Below are 19073 nucleotides of genomic sequence, written 5' to 3'. Positions count from 1 at the left end.
TATTTAAATTTAAAGTTAAATAAGTCTTTTTATGGCCAGTGGGTACCACATTAGACTAGGTAAATCTATAAAGGAAAATAACAAAAACCATGGGTCATTTCTGATTTCACAAAGCATAGGCTATAACCTAAAACTACTGGTCTGGTACCAGGAATACTGACATCATCATCTCCACCCAAGAGAAATAAACACATGATGATAATGGCCGTCTGTCTGTCTGTCTGTCTGTCTGTCTGTCTGTCTGTGTATACACACCCCCTTCACAGAACGCTGCACATCTTACTGGAAAAGACATCATTTTCAGTCTAGCACTCCAGGAATGACGCTGCACAGACATGCCCCTGTTGGTGTGACAGGAATCTCAGAACCAGCATTCTTGAGACGATGCCTTGGGACTGTCAGCCCAGTGTGTGGTTTTCTCTCCCGTTTCTTACAGTATCACTTGGCTGAGGATGCTGAGACTCCTGAAGGGGGGATGTGGGAGAAGATGCATCACTTGGGATGGTTACCATCATCCATCTACTCATGCCATCCCACAAGGAGAGCAAGAGGACCTCGGATGATGTCATGCCTCGCTTTCCACTTGGTCTGGGCGGCTCTTCTGTCTGAGCTTGTGTCACCCCAGCTCTCCTGGAGCGAGTGGAATGTTGTCTCCATGAGCAGGCATGTGGAAGGACCTGGGCTTACATCCCAGAATCACTGGGCAGCATAAAAGGCTGCCAACACCCTGGTGGAGGTGAAGGACATAGAACCTACTGTCTAAATTAGGACACTTGGCATGGTGACAATATAGGACCTGTCTGAGGCCACACTGCTGGATGGTAGGACAGCAGCAACTCAGTTTCCACCATCTTCTGACTAAAGTTTCACAGTCTGACCATAACCCAACCATGCTGAAGATTAGGCATCTTCTCTAGGGACCGCTCTATACACTGCTGGCCACGTTAAAGATGGCTCCCCACTCTCATAACAGTATCTGTGGGTACAGCTGGCCAAACCAGCTTATGACAGAAAGGGTTGACCCTATATAATGGGGTGAAAGCCAAGAGGCTCTATCTACAGAGTCCCCCTCCTGCCACCTGAGCCTCTCTCCATGTCACTAGTTTTCCTCCCCTGCTTCTGCCTTTTGGGTATCCTGATTCATCAATTTAGAGGCAGAGAACAAACAAGACAGCTTTGCCTCGGTAGAGCTTCCATGCCAGAGGAGGAGGGGCAGACAACAAACAAGAAAACAGTATTGAAGGCAGCGTGAAGTGTCACCATGTGTCACCAAATGTGAGAAGGACTGGGGATTTGGGGACAGGGTGAATTTAATTCGAGACAGAATGAGCTTGTCTTGGATAGCATGTCCAGAAGTGGAGCACTTCAGCATGACTTTAACTGGCCCTAAAAATCTGAAACGTCACTAGTGTGCTGTGAAGATGAAAAGAAGCTAATGACTCAGCTTAATGCTCACTTTTAACAAGAAAATGTTGAGGAAAACAATTTTTAAAAATGGAAAGAAATTATAAAATATTTAAGAAACCTATCAATAAATATATGGATTCTGGTGGATTTGGGGGAAAGAACTATAAAAATTATGTGAGACAATTTGAGTACTACTAAATATGTGACCATAGTTTAAGAAACTGGTTTTTTAAATCTTCTGTGTCTCTCCCTCTGCAAACCCCAGCAACCCTCCTGTTTCTGCTACCCTCGCCCCCATCCTCTCTGGACATGTTGGAAATTTTCTACAAAGAATCATCAAACAATACAAACATAATGCCTGTCATCCAAAACGCTTTCAATAAACCAACAGTAGCAACAGGAGACTTAGAATTGTCAACTGTGTCAGGTTTGTGGCAAGCAGCCTTCTGCCTACCATGACGGAGTGACCCGGAGGAGGCACAGGCACATTCCGTGCTTTGACTTCCAACATCAACACTGGATTTTTTTCCAAGAAAATACCACAGTTGAGGGTATACAGCAGAGATCACACTACACGCCCCCAAGCTCAAGCCCATGCCTTCCAATGGTGTGGCAGGGAGCTCACAAATGGTGGGAAGAGAAAGAGGTTTCCTCAAAGACTCCCTCTGGTCCATCCAAAGCTAGCACCAATAACTACCCTGGAAGCAAAGTCAGTGGGACCTGCTTAATCCTGCAGGCCACCCAGCACTTGCAGCAAATGATCTCATCCAGGCCTCCAGTAAACCCACTCTCAATTTCCCTTTTCCTAGCAAACTCCAAAGCCTCTCACACAAATATAGAACACCAGAATGTTCGCCAAGCATGGTAGTGTACACCTTTAATCCTGCACTTTAGAAGGCAGAAGCAGGAGGATCTCTGAGAATTCAGGGTCAGCCTGGTCTGTACACAGAGTTCCTGGCCAGCCAGGGCTACACACAGAGATCTCGTCTCAAAATAAAAGATCAGAAAGCTTTTTTGAAAAGAACTCTCTTAGGGAAGTAAAATGTGGAAACAGACTTTTTAGGCAGCATGAATATTCAAGGGAACCAATGAAGACATGCATCACTGTCTGCAAATCTTATCCGAGCACCTTGGATCTCAACAACCTTAGGTCAATGCTGGCTCTGCCGTGGCCTCACCCTGCGCATCCCTGAGCCGTCTTCTCCTTTACTTATTTACCTCAGCCGGCACTGGGCCAGAGCTCCAGCCTCAGAGGCTGCCAATCAACCCTTCCTCTTCCCCATGCCTTCCCCTCGACACTGTAGTAAATCCTCCTTCCTGCCCCACTAACCTGACTGCAGTATTTCAGGGATCAATGATTAAGAAACTTAGTACAGTGCTTCACACATGGGGTGAAGAAGAGGAACAACCCACTACTTCCTTGCTGTGTCTCAGTTGCTCTGGCAACCTCATGCCTCACACTGCAGTCCATGCTCTAATTAAGACACCAGATAAATCTTTGCTTAACAGCAATGTAAAACCCTGCTCTAACCACAAATGTATATTGAGTATTAACATATTTACCACATGCTAGAATAGAAAATCCCTAAAACTGTGCACGTATTGGATTCTGTCTGAGCAAGGTTGGGGAGCATCCTGATAAAGGCGGTGTGTGCACAAGAGTCAAATCCACCCAAACACCCGGGATTGGAAAAGTTACTTTTTGTTTACAAAAGCAAGCACTGTGAACCTTGTAAGCAAAGTGAAAACATTTTGGTTCATTTCCTAATTTCGGGAGGTCTTACTTCAGCCACACATTAGAAATTCTTCCTTTTCAAATAAAATAAAATAAAATAAAATAAAATAAAATAAAATAAAATAAAATAGAAAAAGAAATTCTTCCTTTCATCTACCTATCTATATCTATTGTAAAAAAGCAACAGGTTTGAGGCCAGAAGTTTTGGTTTTTCAGCCTCTATTAAAAGAATTGTCAATTGTAGTTAGTACAGTATGTATCTGCTTGTAAGTGGGAGGATCAGAGCTGGGGCCATCCTTGGCAACCTGAAGGGGGTTGCTTGGAAGTGGGCTTTCAACACACAGCCTCCCGAACTTTTGAAAGACAGATCCTTTCTCTGCCGGGTGCCCCCTGAAACTGCGTTCTCAGGCAGTCTCTGGGAGCCACCGCGTGGGCATGAGAACCTTCCATTCAGATCGCTGTGCTCTCGATTGCCACTGAGCCAAAGCTTTTTTTGCTCTTCTGCCTTTCATACATGCCCTCATTCTCCCTTAAGTTATCTCTTCCTCAGTTTCCCTCCCGTGGTTTTCCTGTTCTCTAAATTAGGAATTCTCAGGAACCTTGAGATAAAACATATAATGTCCCCACCCAAACAGTTTTACATGTTTGCAGTTGTATCTCACCATCAAACAACTTCCTTTTTTGGTCTTACTTTCTAAGATTTCCTCAAACTGCACTTTCCAATCATATACCTTTAAACTAAGTTTGTAGGCATATGGGTGCTTTTCCCACTTATGTCTGTGCAGCATGTAAGGCCAGTGGGCTGAGGAGGCTAGAAAAGGATTCTGGGGACAGGACCTACAACAATTGAGAGCCACCATGTAGGTGCTGGGAATTGAAGTCAAATCCTCTGAAAGGGCAGCCAGTGCTCTTAACCACTGAGCCATCCCTCCAGCCCCAACAAATTGTGTTTTTAATTCTCAAAGTTATCTGACCATCCTTCCTCCACAGTGTCCACTCCTGATTAGGAGCTATTTTATTTTCCCAGTATAAGAACATTGAGAACATTTCTTCTAACCTGTTCTTCCACTTAATTCACACCCTCTGTTCACCACATGTTCTATTTATATGACCTTGGTAGTCTTCTCAACTACAAAGGGATGTATACCACATGCAAACAGGCAATAATCCACAGGCTCTTGGTGAGTGTGCAAAAAGCAAGCCAGCTTACCTTCATGGAGTCAGAGTACAGAACGTATTCCCTGAGCACAGGCAGAAACTCTTCTGTTATGTCATCTGTCAGCTCTTCCAAGGCTGTGGAGCAGTTCCCAATGCAGGCTGACACTCCCTCCAGGGGCTCGGCCAGCTCGCCTTCCAAGGCGCTCCAGGTGGAATACACAGGCCCGTACTCCCTCAGCTCTACCAGGTACTCTAGAGGAAGAGAGGAATTGGAATCTGGCAGGGGAGCACCCACTGGTGTGACTGACTCCGGATCCACAGCCCAGACCTCCCTACATTAGGACACACAGCCTTGGCTTTTGTCTTTCCTGGACACACTCCCCTTTAAGTGTAATATATTCCTAACATTTTCTTAATACCTAAAAGCTAATATAAATTATTGCTAGCATACAAATCTGGGACTCTTGTTACTAGGAACCAAAATACCTTATGGGAGAAGATGGTTAAGAGCCAAATCCAACAAACTTCTTCAAAAATAATTACCCCCACTCATAATACTGCAAGTGAAATGCTTTGCAAAGCAATGAGGGAGCCCCTGGAACTTGAGTTATAGATGGTTGTGAGCCACAATGCAGGTGCTAGGAACTGAATTTGAGTCCTCTTCAAGAGCAACAAGTGTTCTTAACCTGAGTTATATCTCTAGTACTTGAGGGTGGGTTTTTTTTTTTTAATGGAAAAAAATCAGTCACAATGGAAAAACAATGGAATTATGGGAACAATCTGCTGAAAGAGATGTGGTCTCATAGAGGCAACTCGCTCCCTTGCTCAATGGTTCTATCAGTGGTTTCAGGGAATAAGAAAAAAAAATTTATTTCTTCACCCCTACAAGAGTAAACCCAGTCCTCCATTTGTCTCAGGGTTCCTGTCATTTGACAGAACATGGCCGCTGTTGTTTAACTGAACAGGCCTGTGTGATGTGCATCAAGTTTCAGCATGGCTATTACATTGTTCAGGTGTCTGCCCACACCTGTGGAAAGGGACAAAGTTAAGTAAGAGACCATGACAGGAGGAGGCAGACAGGCAGTGGTGACAAGGACAGAGGAGAGGATATGAAGCGATGCGGGGCAGGGAGGAGCAGATGCTAAGTTCAAAAGCTCACTGGGTCATAACCTTGGCAAGAGCGGGCACCACACTCTTCTTTTGAGCCATCTCTCAGCTACGTTTATTTCTGTAATCATCAGCCCCATGGATGAGGCATGGGAACAGCAAACACCACGCTGACTGCAAGGACTGAGTGCAAAGTGACAAGGGCTGAGTGCAAAACGCATTCCAGGCACCACCAGCCCCTCCCCTTTGTATCTGGTTTTTAAGCAGAATAAGGCCTGGTTCTGTCACTGCAGAATGTCTGCAGGTTGCTTCAGCACAGCAAAATGAACGCCATTCCTGCCACTCTGGGCACCACCAATCTCAACAAAGAGCTCACCTATTTCTTCCTTGATGATCCGCTGGGCTATCCGATCGATGGTTCCCAGTTTGAGTGCAAAAGTGTCTAAGTAGTCGCTGATGGCCGCAAACTCCAGAGGCCGACTCCTCAGCTTATAGCCTCCGGTGACGTGCTTGACTGACTCACCCACTCTGCTCAGCAATGCTATCCCTTGCTTCTTGTAGGCATTCAGGTCCTGCAGACAACAACACAACCTCAGTCAGACAGCCAGGGCTAAGGGAACCAGCTTCTAAAGTCAGTGTCTCATTGGAAATGAAGAACTAGAAAGCAGGAGTTGTGAGGGCCATGTACACATCGTAGCCCCACTGTGGGAACTCTCATCCTGTGGAGGCCAAACAAACATCTGCCTACCCATATAGGACAACCCAAAATACAAGTCTAAAGTCCAAATTGAGGAGCCATGCCACAAGAAAGCCTCACCCTAGCCTGGATGATGACTTCCCCAAAGCTGCAAAGATGGAATCTCTCCTCGGCTAATGTCTAGAGTCTATATACACTAGCATCTCCCAAGGCCATAAGGCCACACGCAATTAGGAAGAATTATATACAGCTATCTGTGAAGTAAAAGGGGGAGTGGCTGAGATGAAGTGAGGGCCCAACAAAGCCCCGCCTAGCACACATACCCATCCTCCTATGATGGATTATCAGGAGCCACCAGGCCCCACTCTTAAAATTCACAGCTACTGTGACCACACGGTGGCTTGAAGGAGAGCATTCTACAGTAGACTGCTCCAGACTCACAGCCACAAGCTCATGCCCAGATTCCCTGTCAGCATGGCTGGGCTCCAGACCCTCCAGTCCAGTGGCTCTCAACCTATGGCTTATGAGCCCTTGGAGGTGTGTCAAACGACCTCCAGACAGGGGCCCTGCATACCAGGTATTTACATAGTAAGTCATAACCTCTAGACAGGGCCCTGCATACCAGGTATTTACATAGTAAGTCATAACAGCAGCAAAATTACTGTTATGAAGAAGCAGCGAAGGTAGTTTTGACTGGGGGAGGCCTGTATTAAAGGTCCCAGCACTAGGAAGGTTGAGAACCAAATATTCCCCCATCTTTAAATGCAACAACATTCTTCCTAACACAATTTTTTAAAAACCTCTGACAGATCCTGTACTGTCTTTAGGACAAAATTAAATGTCCGAGGGTCATCTCATTCCTCACTCAAACCCAACTAGAGCCACAGAAGGAGGTGGAGGGGCGGGAGCTGAGAAGTCACAGAAGCGCTGCTAGAAAACTCACTGCAGGGACTGACACTGCAGACACTTTTGAAATCAGAATTTCCTGTGGGTAAAGGCAAAAAAATGGGAAATGGGTTGGGCCTTTAAACCTCTTGTGTCTGAATTTTAAAAGATAAAGCACCCAGCATGGTGGCTCACACCATTGGTTCCAGCACTGAGGTGTAGAGGGAACCTTTGTTCTATGTGTGGAAGCATCCACCTGTCAATACAAAAGCCTATGGCCTGCTAGATTAGGCAGGAAACAGGGAGCTGCGAGTTCCAGTACACAGAGAGGATTTCTGGGAATAGAATCAGACGTGAAAAGATTTGCCCCAGACACAGAAGACAGCCACGGGAAACTGAAGACCAGGTAGCCAGCCACATGGCATGGCTTAGAATAGAGTAAATAAGCAATTAAGCTAAGAGGTAGTCCGGGAACAAGCAAAGCTTTGGCTTAGGTATTTATTCATGAAATATGTCTCAGAGTCACCATTTCTGGATGGCTGGAAAACCACGAGGTTACAATTGGCATTAACTACACTCACGAGGTAGAGGTAGTGAATCTCTGTGAGTTCAAGGCCAGCCTGGTCTACACAGTAAGACTCTGTGCCTCAAGCTAACCCACCAAACAAACAAGCAAACAGCTCTTAGGGCTGAGCCGGTGGTGCCTATGGATCATTCCAGCAGTGGGGGCTGAGAAATAAGGAGCGGGCGCTCAAGCTAGCATGGGCTACAGAGTGAGGCCTGCCATCACCACTGCTCTGCTGCTGTGACGAGACACCAGGACCAAAGCAACTCTTACAAAAGAAGGCTTTCAACTGGGGCTTGCTTGCAGTTTCTGAGGTGTAGACCAGTATTGTCATAGTAGGGAGCACAGTGACATGCATGGTGCTGAAGAAGCAGCCAAGAGCTACATCCTGATCCACTGGAAAAGACAGACAGACAGACAGACAGACAGACAGATCCTGATCGTGATCCACTGGTTGGGAGACAAATATACTGACAGACACTGGGCCTGGTATGGGCTTTTGAAATGTCAAAGCCCACATGAAACACTTCCTCCAACAAGGCCACACCTCCCAATCCTTTTCAAATAGTGCCATTTTCTGATGACTAAGCATTCAAATGTATGAACGCATTGGAGAGGGGAGGCATTCTTTTATTCCAACCACCACAGACCCTATCTCAAAACAGCAACAACCAAAAGTGTATACAGCCTGTCAGGGGAACAAGCCTCCTGCTCCCATCACTTCCCATGAGTCTCCCAGCACCACTGGCTTCTTCTTGGGGACATGTCTAGTTTGGGATGAGGGCATGCTATCACCAAGAGGGCTGTCTTATAAATGCTGCACAGAAGTGCTTCATCTAAGATCTTGGCCTCAGTGCACACTATAAAACACTTCCCTTCCCAGCCTAGTGCCTGAATCTAGCAGCTGTGACTACCCAAGGGACCCTTGTCAAGATCAGGCCTGTTGCTCCTCATAGGAGGAAGATCATCAGACCCTTACCTGAGACACTATCCGTTCCTTCCTCTACTTCCTTGACATCTGTACGTAGCTCTCCTTTGTAGTTGGAGTGAGCTTACACACAGCACAGAAGCTGATGGGGAGGCTCATCGGCACAACTACAGGGAAGGCATGGCCTGCACTGGGGTGAGACAGCTGTGAGGCTGTTTCAGTCACACATGCTCCTGTGAGTAACCCCTTCCCTGGGGGGCTGTAGATAAAACCCAACACCTCCACTGTCTTAGCTCTGGAGGAATCATTATATTGTTCTGTCATAGGTCTTCTGTCTTGGGAAATAATAGATGTTTCTTGACATCTCCCTGCAGGGAAGTTTACGCGACAGTATGTTAAAGGCGAACACAGGAGAGTTAGTAGGGAGAAAGAGCTGCTGTCTCTGAGTGTAGCGTCTCCACTCTCTAAGCACAGAAAGCTCTGCTCCTTCAGACAGGGATTCACGGAGCTCAGGCTGGCCCTCACTTCACTACAGAGCTGAGGATGAATTCCTGATCCTCCTGCCTCCACCTTCCACATGCTAGGATTAAACATGTTCACCAGCCCAAGCCCAAGTAGAAGACATTGATTTAAGGGCTGCTCGCTTGTACTTCCTTGCATGAAACTGGATTTTTTTTTAAGATTTATTTATTTATTATATGTGAGTACACTGTAGCTGTCTTCAGACACATCAGAAGAGGGCATTAGATCTCATTATGGATGGTTGTGAGCCATCATGTGATTGCTGGGATTTGAACTCAGGACCTCCAGAAAAGCAGTTGATGCTCTTAACCACTGAGCAATCTCTCTAGCCCAAAACTGGATTTTGATGGAGACACTGAAGGACCTTATTACTCATCTTTAAATAAAATCTTTGTCACACTGTTTAGCCCAGAAGTCTCAATTCATCTCTCTCCAAGATACACACAAGCTCCCACTGACTCTTCATGCAGAGTCCTAATGACCAGGAATCCAAGCCACAGCCCTCTCCTACTTCATCAGTAATGAGGATGGCCTGGGGCTTCGGAACAAAGGACCTGCAACCTCAGAGCCAACCTTCACTTTGGGAAAACAAGAAACTGGAAGAACCACACCCAAGCATCAGTATGCTGAGAAATGCTTACATTTAAACAGGTTCAACCTGTAGGGGGGGGCTAGTGCATGGGCAGCCACCGACTGAAGCTAAAAACAAAAACTGGACTTTGCCAGGTAGTTTCCATGAGTAGAGAACAGAATCTTCTGGGAGCCTTAAATGTCAGCAGCTGCTATCTGTACACATGTCTCTGTTTTCTTGTCATTTTAACACCCCCCCCCCAAAAAAAAAACCCAAACCAAAAACCCAAAACCTAAACTTCAAACCTTTGTCATTATATATGGCTTGATGCACAGATCTGAACTGAATGGGTTGGCTTGGGAGAAGCTGAGTGCCTGCGAGTCTGAGCATGTGACCCCATTTCTGCACAGTATGAGTGGACTGCCTTAGATTTCAGGCCAGTTCTGCCAACAGCAAGTGAAGCACAAAGCCAGTGAACAAGCAACCTGAGCTTGAACAGTCTAGGAACACACTGGAAGGCAACTGCTTTTCTGGCAAATGACTGGAACAGAGGAACCGAGTTGTCAGCAAGCAATGGCCAGGCCTTGTGAGCTAGAAAGAGGGGCCTTACGAGCCACAGGACCCGACTTCAAGTCCTAGTGATGTTGACTGAACACGTTTAATCTCTCTGAACTTCAGTTTCCTTGCCTGAAAAATGAAGCTGGTTACTTTCAAGGTTCTTGAGTGCCACTCCGCAGGTGCTCAGACAGGGAAGTGACTGTGAACAGGTAAGAATAAAAACTCGGCTCCATCAAAATCCACTTGATAAGGAGGCTGGCTTTGCCAGTGTGGTGCTGGGAATTCCTACTGGTTTCTTGAACAAAATCTATGCCTTAATGAATAACAACGAAGTAAATGTAAGTGAGTGGGAAGATTAAATGAATTTAAAGGAAGAAAAAAAAAAAAACAACAACCTCTGCTCAGGCTGACGTCATCAACCTAGATCAAACCTGGGGAGTCTGATGCCAGGTCATTCGTTATTGGCACATTTAAAACACAGTACAGTTTGGGAAAACGTTTCCAGGAAAGTCACTCCAATTCCAGGTGCACAATAAAGCTTAAGGCGTGACTACACAGACACTGTTTAAAAAGTCCGAGTGCCATGACGGTGGGTTCTGTCGTTAGAAGGCTTAGAATCTGCTGTGCTCTCTGACCAACCCAGCACAGAGGCCAGAAAGCACATGTGACAGCCCCCCTAAGAATGGGTTCTATTAACTGGGAACTAAAGATTAACAGTCTGGTGGGATAAACATTTTTGGGTGATTTGGGTGAGGTCTGTCTCTACAGCAAAAGGTGGGTGAGGTCTACCTCTACAGACAGAAAAAAAAAAAAAGTCACCAGATGGTTAACAATGTCCACTCCCAGTCTTCTGGCTGAAAAACAGCTAATTCCTCTTTTGAGGAGAGGACTCTTTGTGTTTAATATTCCTGGTTCCCTGGTACTCTGTGGGTGCAAGGACCTTTGTGCACACCTTGGTGTATAAGTATCTGGCATGTGGAGGTCAGAGATCAACCTTGTAGAACTGAATCTTTTCACATTTACATGGGCCCTGAAGAGAACACTTGGCTCCTTAGGTCTTTGTAGTGAATACCTGACCCACTGAACCATCTTGCCAGCCCTGAAGAACACTCTTACCAAACACTCGGAATGCTTTCTCTTTTGTGCCTATTGTTGGTAAGCCTGCCAACCTACTAACACTGCCAAGAAGTGTTTAATGGGCACTTCTGCTTTTGGTAAGTGAGAACATTGACTTTCATTGCTGCTGCAAAGGGGGGTGCAGCCTATTATCCTGCCAGATTCTAAAAGAAACTGTGCCAATGCAACGGGCACCAGGAAAGTAGAAGGCCTTTGTGATGTCCAGCTCAGGGGACCACAAGTGGAAGTGGCTCGTGGAAGAGCAAAGCAGTGTTCGAGGAGCCTGAGAACGAGCATTTAGAGGGACACACACAAAATCCTGCCTGTACCTTAGCAGTGAGGAACACATTGAAGTGTTCATTGAAAGAGAGCACGGGGTGATCTGTAATCCTTTTTAGGAATTTGTCCAGCGCTTTTCTTCTGGTCTCCACAAACTCTTCTGAGAAGCGATCCACAACACCCTTCACCACAAACTTCTCAGGAAGCGGCTAGAAGACAAGAGGACAACAGAGTCATCAAAACGTAATCACGAGGGAGCACGGGAGCATGGGAGTGTGGGAGCACGGGAGCATGGGAAGCTGACCAGGCCACCAAATCCCTCCTGCCAGTCTGTCCAAGAACAGAGTTGGGTGTCAAGGCAGGATCTCATATAGTCCAGGTTAGCTTTAAACTCGATATGTGCCTGAAGATGACCTTGAACTTCTGCCCTCACCCTCAGCCTGAGACTACATTTTAGTACCCGGTCACTTTATGCCGGGCACTTTACCAACTGAGCTACATTTCCAACCCACAAACAGTAGTTCTAATCTGTTAAATCTTTATGTTATCATCAAAGATTCTTGGGACCTGCAGCTGCAGCAAATCACAAGTGCCCTGTCAGCACAAAACACTATCACACAAGCCCCTGACAGACCGAGAAGCCAACACCTGTTCAGGAAATGCAGCTGCTCTGTCCACAGACGCAGAGAAGGTACAAAGAGAAAGGGGAAAGACAAAGTCTAGGAAAAGAGAGCAAAGGCCGGGCAGACACTGTAGTTGGGAAAGTACCTACAGTACAAGTACAGGGATCTGAGTTCAAGTCCCGGAACCCACGTTTTAAATGAAGGCCAGGCGTAGTGGTGCGTATCTGTGGCACAGTGCTGAGACCGCAGAGACAGGCAGCTCCTTGGGGCTCACTGGGCAGCCAGCCTTGCCTACTCCGTAAGCTACTGCCCTGTGAAAAACTATGTGTCCACCTACCCCCACCCCCACTCTTCCCCCAAAAAAGAAAGGAAAGGGGTAGAAAATGTCAGAGGAACACCACCCAGGGCAGTCCTCCATGCCCACACAGCCAGAGACACACGTACCTACACTAGCTACCCTACACACATACAGACACACAAAGATACACTAAAGAAGGGGGGCAGACAATATTGAGCGCAAAAAAATGTATTAAAATAGATTAAGATTTTGTTCCCAGTTCACAGGGTACAAGAACACAGTAAATAAAGAAATAAGGAAGTAGGCACACTCCCACAGCTGAAGACGGTGTTAATTTCCCTTTTAGGTTTGTAATCAAAATGTACTTTTCTTTGCTTCTCTCATTCAATCAAATTTCTCTATCATAAATCTGTGAGCAGATACTGTTGAACAATTTAAATTACCCGCTCACCCAGGGACCTTTGATCTTCAATTTATTTCCTTGGTAGCTTGCTCAAGCACGTAGTTAAAGGTGTCTTTTTTACTTCTCGACAGGGAAAAGTGACTACTATGTACAACCTAAAAATATTTGCATTCTGACAAAAATAAAATTAAATTCAAAAGTTTGGGAGGATATAGACAAGAGGAAAGCCTTACCTGCCTACACCGTAGGGAGGTGAACCAGTTGTTATAATGAAACCCAGTGGAGTTTCTGCAGTAAACTAAAAACTGCCTTCCCTTGATAGCAAAGTAACGTCTTTAATCCTAGCACTCCAGAGAGCAGAGGCAGGAAGATCTCCGAGTTCCAGGCCATCCAAGGCTGCACTGTAAGACTGTCTCAACAACAAAAACAACAAACAAAACCATCCCAAGATCCTGAAAATATCTCTTGTATTTTAAGAGTCTGCGACTCTTTCTCGACTGTGTAGCCAGAATTAACAACACACCTGAGTTCACTTATGTCTTGAGGGCTAGCCTACTATGCTCTATCTGTGTAGCCTGCCTTTAAGAGAACAATGTAATAGCCATCTCACTTGCCTTGGGCTTTTCATGTAATCAGCTTTTACAATCTAAACTAATGCATAGCTGCAATCTTAAATTACATACTAGTCCATGCCCCTGTCTCAGAACAATGCATGTGCATCATTTGCTGAATGCAGCAAGAACAGAGACTGAAAGCAATTATCTAAAATCTACCAAAAAGGTTGAGTGCAATATGCATGGATACTGATTGCTCAACAATGTTTCTAGAAGTGTTTAGAGTCTCCATCAGATGGAGCCAGTGATGTAATTCCTTGTAAAACTCTGTTGAAGATTTCTGTAAAGTACCCCATTCCTTCCCACGTGATGCTTTCTGTGCTGTTGAAGAAACACAGAATGAAGTCCTTTGTTTAAGCATAGCCACGCAGCTCATACAACTGACAGACTCAGAAGACACAGACACAGGGACATATTAACAAGACAGCTTTCAGGCAGGCACAGATTCACATCACACAAGAGAGGACAGAAGACTCGGGGAACATAGAGAATTCAAATCTGGACCATTCTTGGTTAAATCACACCAAGGGAACATTCTTTCCTTCATTCAATACCGATGCATTATTGGTGACTCAGAGATAGTCACTAATGTGTTTAATCCATGCATAAAAATCCATTTAAAAAAACTGAAAGCAGATCTGCTAAATAACCCTGTTATGCAGCAGGGTATCTGCTAGAAAGACTGTAAGCCAGTGCACCACACAGACGATTCCCAACGGCTAAGCTAGGGGTGGCAGGGAAGAAAGGACGAGGAAAACGTGCTGTGCACACATCGATTCTTCCTCAGCCACAGAAGTTATGTCATTACAGGCAACTGAGTGAATCAAGCCTGTCTCAGAAAAGCAACTATCACAGGTTTTCTCTTGTATGAAGCATCTAGATTTTCTACATACATAAGCAAAATCACATATGTGTAGACAACATGAATCTGTAAGAGAGTAAACAGTGCTGATGAGGGTGGAGTGGATTTGTTCAGGAGACCACATGTACCTGTAAGAAACATCCTATGTGCCAGACCTATGTCCACATGTACAATGATTAATACAATAAAAGAAACAATGTTTGAGTTTTTAAATGTTTAAAAATGCATTTTAAAAATGGACAAGTAGGGGTAGTGATGAAGCTCAGAGGTGGAGCAATGTTGGCAGCGTCCCCCCAGATCTACAAACAGCCAATGAGCACATGAAAAGATGCCCACCACAATTATTAGGGAAATGAATCCCAACCATAGTGAACTTGACACTGTGACACACACGTAGCCTCAACATTCAGACGATTACGGCAAGAAAAACTAAACATCATGCCAGGTTACAAAGCCAGGCTGAGCTACATAATAGGTCCCTAGCTCAAAAACAAACAAACAACCTCAAGTATCTATACAGATATATGTTGGAATCTACAAAAAAAAAATCCTACTTATAAATTGTTACAAGAGTCTATTGGAAACTTCGGGGTTTAATTTTGAAACACTGACATTGCACACAGTACTTGAGAGTTTGGGGTTTATGTTACATATGCTTTTAGCTTCTTAACCTGGTCTGAAATCTGAAATAAAAGCATATTCCCTATACATTACCATAGAGGAGCTTATTTCTATTTCTAAGTAGGAAATCCATATGCAACTGCTCAGTAATGCAATGTCCAACCTCTTCTTGTCTGAGTCTGAACTCTTGCCTGCACTCAACAAAAGCTTCCTGAACACACACACCAACACCCACACCTGAACACACACACCAACACCCACACCTGAACACACACACCAACACCCACACCTGAACACACACACCAACACTCTCACACCTGAACACACACACCAACACTCACACCTGAACACACACACCAACACTCACACCTGGGCCTGCTGAAACTTACCAACTCAAGGCAAAACCCTCTGCCAAATAAAAAGGCATCAAGATTAAAGCCATGCCATCAAGAAGAGTAACTGTCAACCCTAGTTTAATTCAAAGTACTTGCAAGTTCAATCGATATCTTACTATTAATGTCCCTACTGAGTAAGCTAAAAGTACCTCAAAAAAGGGGGGAGAGGCTAGAGAGTTCACTGGTCAAGAACATTCACTGCAGTTTCAAAGGGCAAGGATTTGGTTCCTAGCACCCACCACAAGTATCTTACAATTGCCTGTAACTCTAGCTCCAGGGGACCCAAATGCCTGCTTCTGGACTCCATGGCATCTGCATACCCATGGCAGATGGCACATACATGGGGATACACACATGAATAAAAACAAAATAAATATTTTATTTAAAATTGGGATTGGGTCAAAAATGAAGTCATTTTATCATTTCAAATTAGGGAAACAGTTGTTTTAATACAAACTCTTCTCGTTAAGTCCAGTGAGGGGAAAGCTGCATAGGAGATACATCCTTTGTCCTTCAGGAAAAGCAAACCTTCATTTTGCAAGTCAAACTGAACACCAAAGTGTTCGATAAATGAACGTAAAACATCTCATCTCCAGAGCCTGTGCGTGCCCGTCTAATTGTCCATGTGTCTGCTGTGCAATGAGCCAAGGAGCAAAGCAGCAGCGAGGCCAGTGAGCACATGTAGTGCGCACAGCAAAGGATGATGGCTGCCTGGGGTGGGGAGGGAGCTACTTAACTCATATACATTCAGTGCTATACATGATAAAGCCTCTCCAGTGTACAGCATTCTGTGCACTTAGGCCTATGCTATGAAAGAGCTCAGGCTGTAGCCCGGTGGAAGGTGGGAGACCCTAGGTTTGATCTCTAATACTGCCGAGGAAAAAAAAAGGTAAAACAGAACAAAAAGAAACATAATTTTAGTTCTCAGAGAATAAATACAAAGATTATATTTTTATAATTTGTTATGGGATATATCATGTTAAGTATTCATACGCACAAGGATACTTCGGAAGGGGATAGGTATGTCTTGACTGTGGTAACACACTCACGAAACTGTCCACATGTAAAATGTACATGTGTATTAATGTACATCAACTTAGAGAGAAACAACGTGGGGCAAAGCCTCTATTCCAGATTTTCTGACGCCACCATTACATGATAAAAAAGAGGAAACTGTCTCTACAAAGAGCAAACACTCCACACCACACACCTCCAGCTCCCAGCACATATGGTGACTTCTTTCTGCTTTTAGAATTCCAGAGGAGCAAAGCAATATAAAAGAAAGCAAAAACATTGCAAGACATCAGAGGGCTCTGTAGGTTTTGAAGCTGTAATTTCCCCTACAGACTCACAAGTTAAAGGCTTGGTCCCTAGGCCGTGGTGCTATTTGGGAAGGTGGCAGAAAGCTAGCTGGAGGAAGCAGGTTGCTGTCTATGTCGCTATCCCGGGTCCCTCCTTACTCTGCTCTGCTCCCTGGTGGCTCTGAGGCGAGCAGCTTCAGACACATGCCCCCAATGCTGGGATACTCTTACAGGCCTCAGGCTCAGAGCAATGGGTCCAACTAAAGGGCGGGGTTGGGAACTTTAAACCAAAACGCATTCTTCCTCCTTCTGAATGGTTTCTGCAGGCATTTGTCAGGGTTGAAGACTTTGACAGCCCATGTGATGTGCATTGTTTGGGATGTGGTTCAGTGGTGGGAGGAGCCCTGTTAACCCTCAGAACCACAAAAGGGGGTGGGAATGGGGCAGGCATGATACTTTAAGCAGGCCAGGATTTGTGAAGCCAAAGTAGAAAAGACTGAATTGAAAGTCAATCAATTTATAAATCATCTTGTGACTCCTCAGGAAAAAAAAAAGGGGGGGGGTCTAAGGAGCAAACTGTGTTTTTCCATCAGAACCCATAAAGAATGCCAAGTTTGCAGTCAGAGACTGGAAACAAAGCAGGTATATTATAGTCCATGGGGAGAAGCAAATCCCGCCTCTGGGTGCTTTCCCAGAGCCACTATTTAACTGGCTACAACTTCCTATGGCTTCACTCAAGTCCCACCCCTTCCTCCACAAGGACCTGGAATGGAACACAGGGACCTGCTCATGCTGGGAATCGTTCAACCAGAACTTTATCTCTCATTCTTTTCAAGAAATGGTTTTATCTCCACACTCCCCGCCTCAGCAGTCAAATCAGAAAGCACAGCCATCCTCACGTTTAACAACAGCTAATCTAAGATAGAGAGAAGTAAACTGACAGATGCCTCAAGACCACCGTCCCCTAGGTTTCACAACCAATTTGAATAGATTCTAAAGTTCCTTTATTTACTTACTTACTTACACGCACACAGAGTTAATTTTTAAAGGGGCAAAGAGGGGACTAAATAGATGGCACAGGTTTGCTTCCTAGTACCCATGTCTGGTGACTCACAACCACCTGTAACTCCAGCTCCAGTGACAAGGGACATCCACACCTCTGGCTTCCAAGGACACTGGCACTCACATACCCACAAACATATACATAACTAAAATAAATCTCTAAGAAATTAAATGGAACAGACATTTCTCTAAGAAGACATGCAAATATCCACCAAGAACATCAAAGGATGTTCTCAGTTGTCAGGCAAATGCAAATTTAAAAAAAAAATCACATTATGATATCACCTCACACCCACTAGGACAGCTATAATTAAAGACAGATAATAATCATTGTTTGTGAAGATGTAGAGAAACCAGAACTCACACACCATGTGAGGGGATGTCAAAAGGCTGGCAGTACCTCGAATGATTACATGCAGAATAACATATAATTTAGTAATTATACTCCTAGGTCTGCATCCATATAAATAATACTTGGCCACAGGAAGACTTATACACAAATGTCTGTAACAGTATTATGCCTAAGAGCCAAAGGAGAAAACAAACAAAATTCCATTTGAGGGTGGGCAGACAAAATGTGGTATGCTCACACACAGACTATCACCTTACGGTAAGAAGGAAGTCCTAGCCAGTGCTCCACTGTGAGTGACCCTTGGAACATGCTGAATGTAAGAAAGAAGACGACACCTGAGAGACAGAGGTGAGGCCACCAGGCTCCAGAGAGGACAGTGACAGCGAGGACTTTGAGGTTTCCCTCTGGGGTGCTAAAAGGTCCTGACACTGATTTGTTGGTTGTTCTACAAATCTGAATACACTAAAGCTTTGAAACGTACATTTCAAATGACTGGGCTGTGCAGATGTGGCTTCCGTGGGACTTTTTAAAAAGGAGGGATCATGGGGCCAGAGAGAAGGCTCGGTGGCTAAGAGTGCATTCAGCTCTTGCTGAGGGCCCAGACTGAGTTTCCAGCACCCACATGGGGCAGCTCACAGTCACCTATGTAGAATTCTGTCCCCAAGGAATATGGCTCCCCTTTCTGACCTCCATGGGCACACACATATGTACATAAAAGTAAAAATAAGGTCTTAGACAGGTGGTGATGGCGCATGCCTTTAATCCCAGCACTCAGGAGGCAGAGGCAGGTAAATCTCTGAGTTAGAGGCCAGAGAAAGTTCAGGATGGCCAGGACTACACAGAGAAACCTTGTATCAAAATAAAACAAAACAAAACAAAACAAAACAGAACTCAGTGATGAAGAGCACTTGTGCCTTCAGAGGACATGGGTTTGATTCCAGCATCCGTGTGCTGATTCACAACCATCTGTAACTGCAGTTCCTAGAGATCTATTCTTGTGAGCTCCTTGGACAC

General features: G+C 45.0%; 1 protein-coding gene across 3 annotated transcripts in view; it reads right to left on the bottom strand.

Annotated features, from left to right (window-relative positions):
- The window catches only part of Snx30 (sorting nexin family member 30), a 99610-nt gene that overhangs the window by 13782 nt on the left and 66755 nt on the right, over positions 1–19073 (bottom strand). For all 3 annotated transcript variants that reach the window (XM_006537724.2, NM_172468.2, XM_006537725.4), the window contains exons 4-6: positions 11579–11737; positions 5784–5979; positions 4353–4552 (exon numbers count right to left, since the gene is read on the bottom strand). In XM_006537724.2, the coding sequence (XP_006537787.1) occupies positions 4353–4552; positions 5784–5979; positions 11579–11737 (555 nt within the window). The remainder of the gene's footprint in view (positions 1–4352; positions 4553–5783; positions 5980–11578; positions 11738–19073) is intronic.

Source organism: Mus musculus, chromosome 4 (assembly GCF_000001635.26).
Source record: "Mus musculus strain C57BL/6J chromosome 4, GRCm38.p6 C57BL/6J".
Taxonomy (NCBI): domain Eukaryota; kingdom Metazoa; phylum Chordata; class Mammalia; order Rodentia; family Muridae; genus Mus; species Mus musculus.
This window is presented reverse-complemented; position numbering and strand designations above follow the sequence as displayed.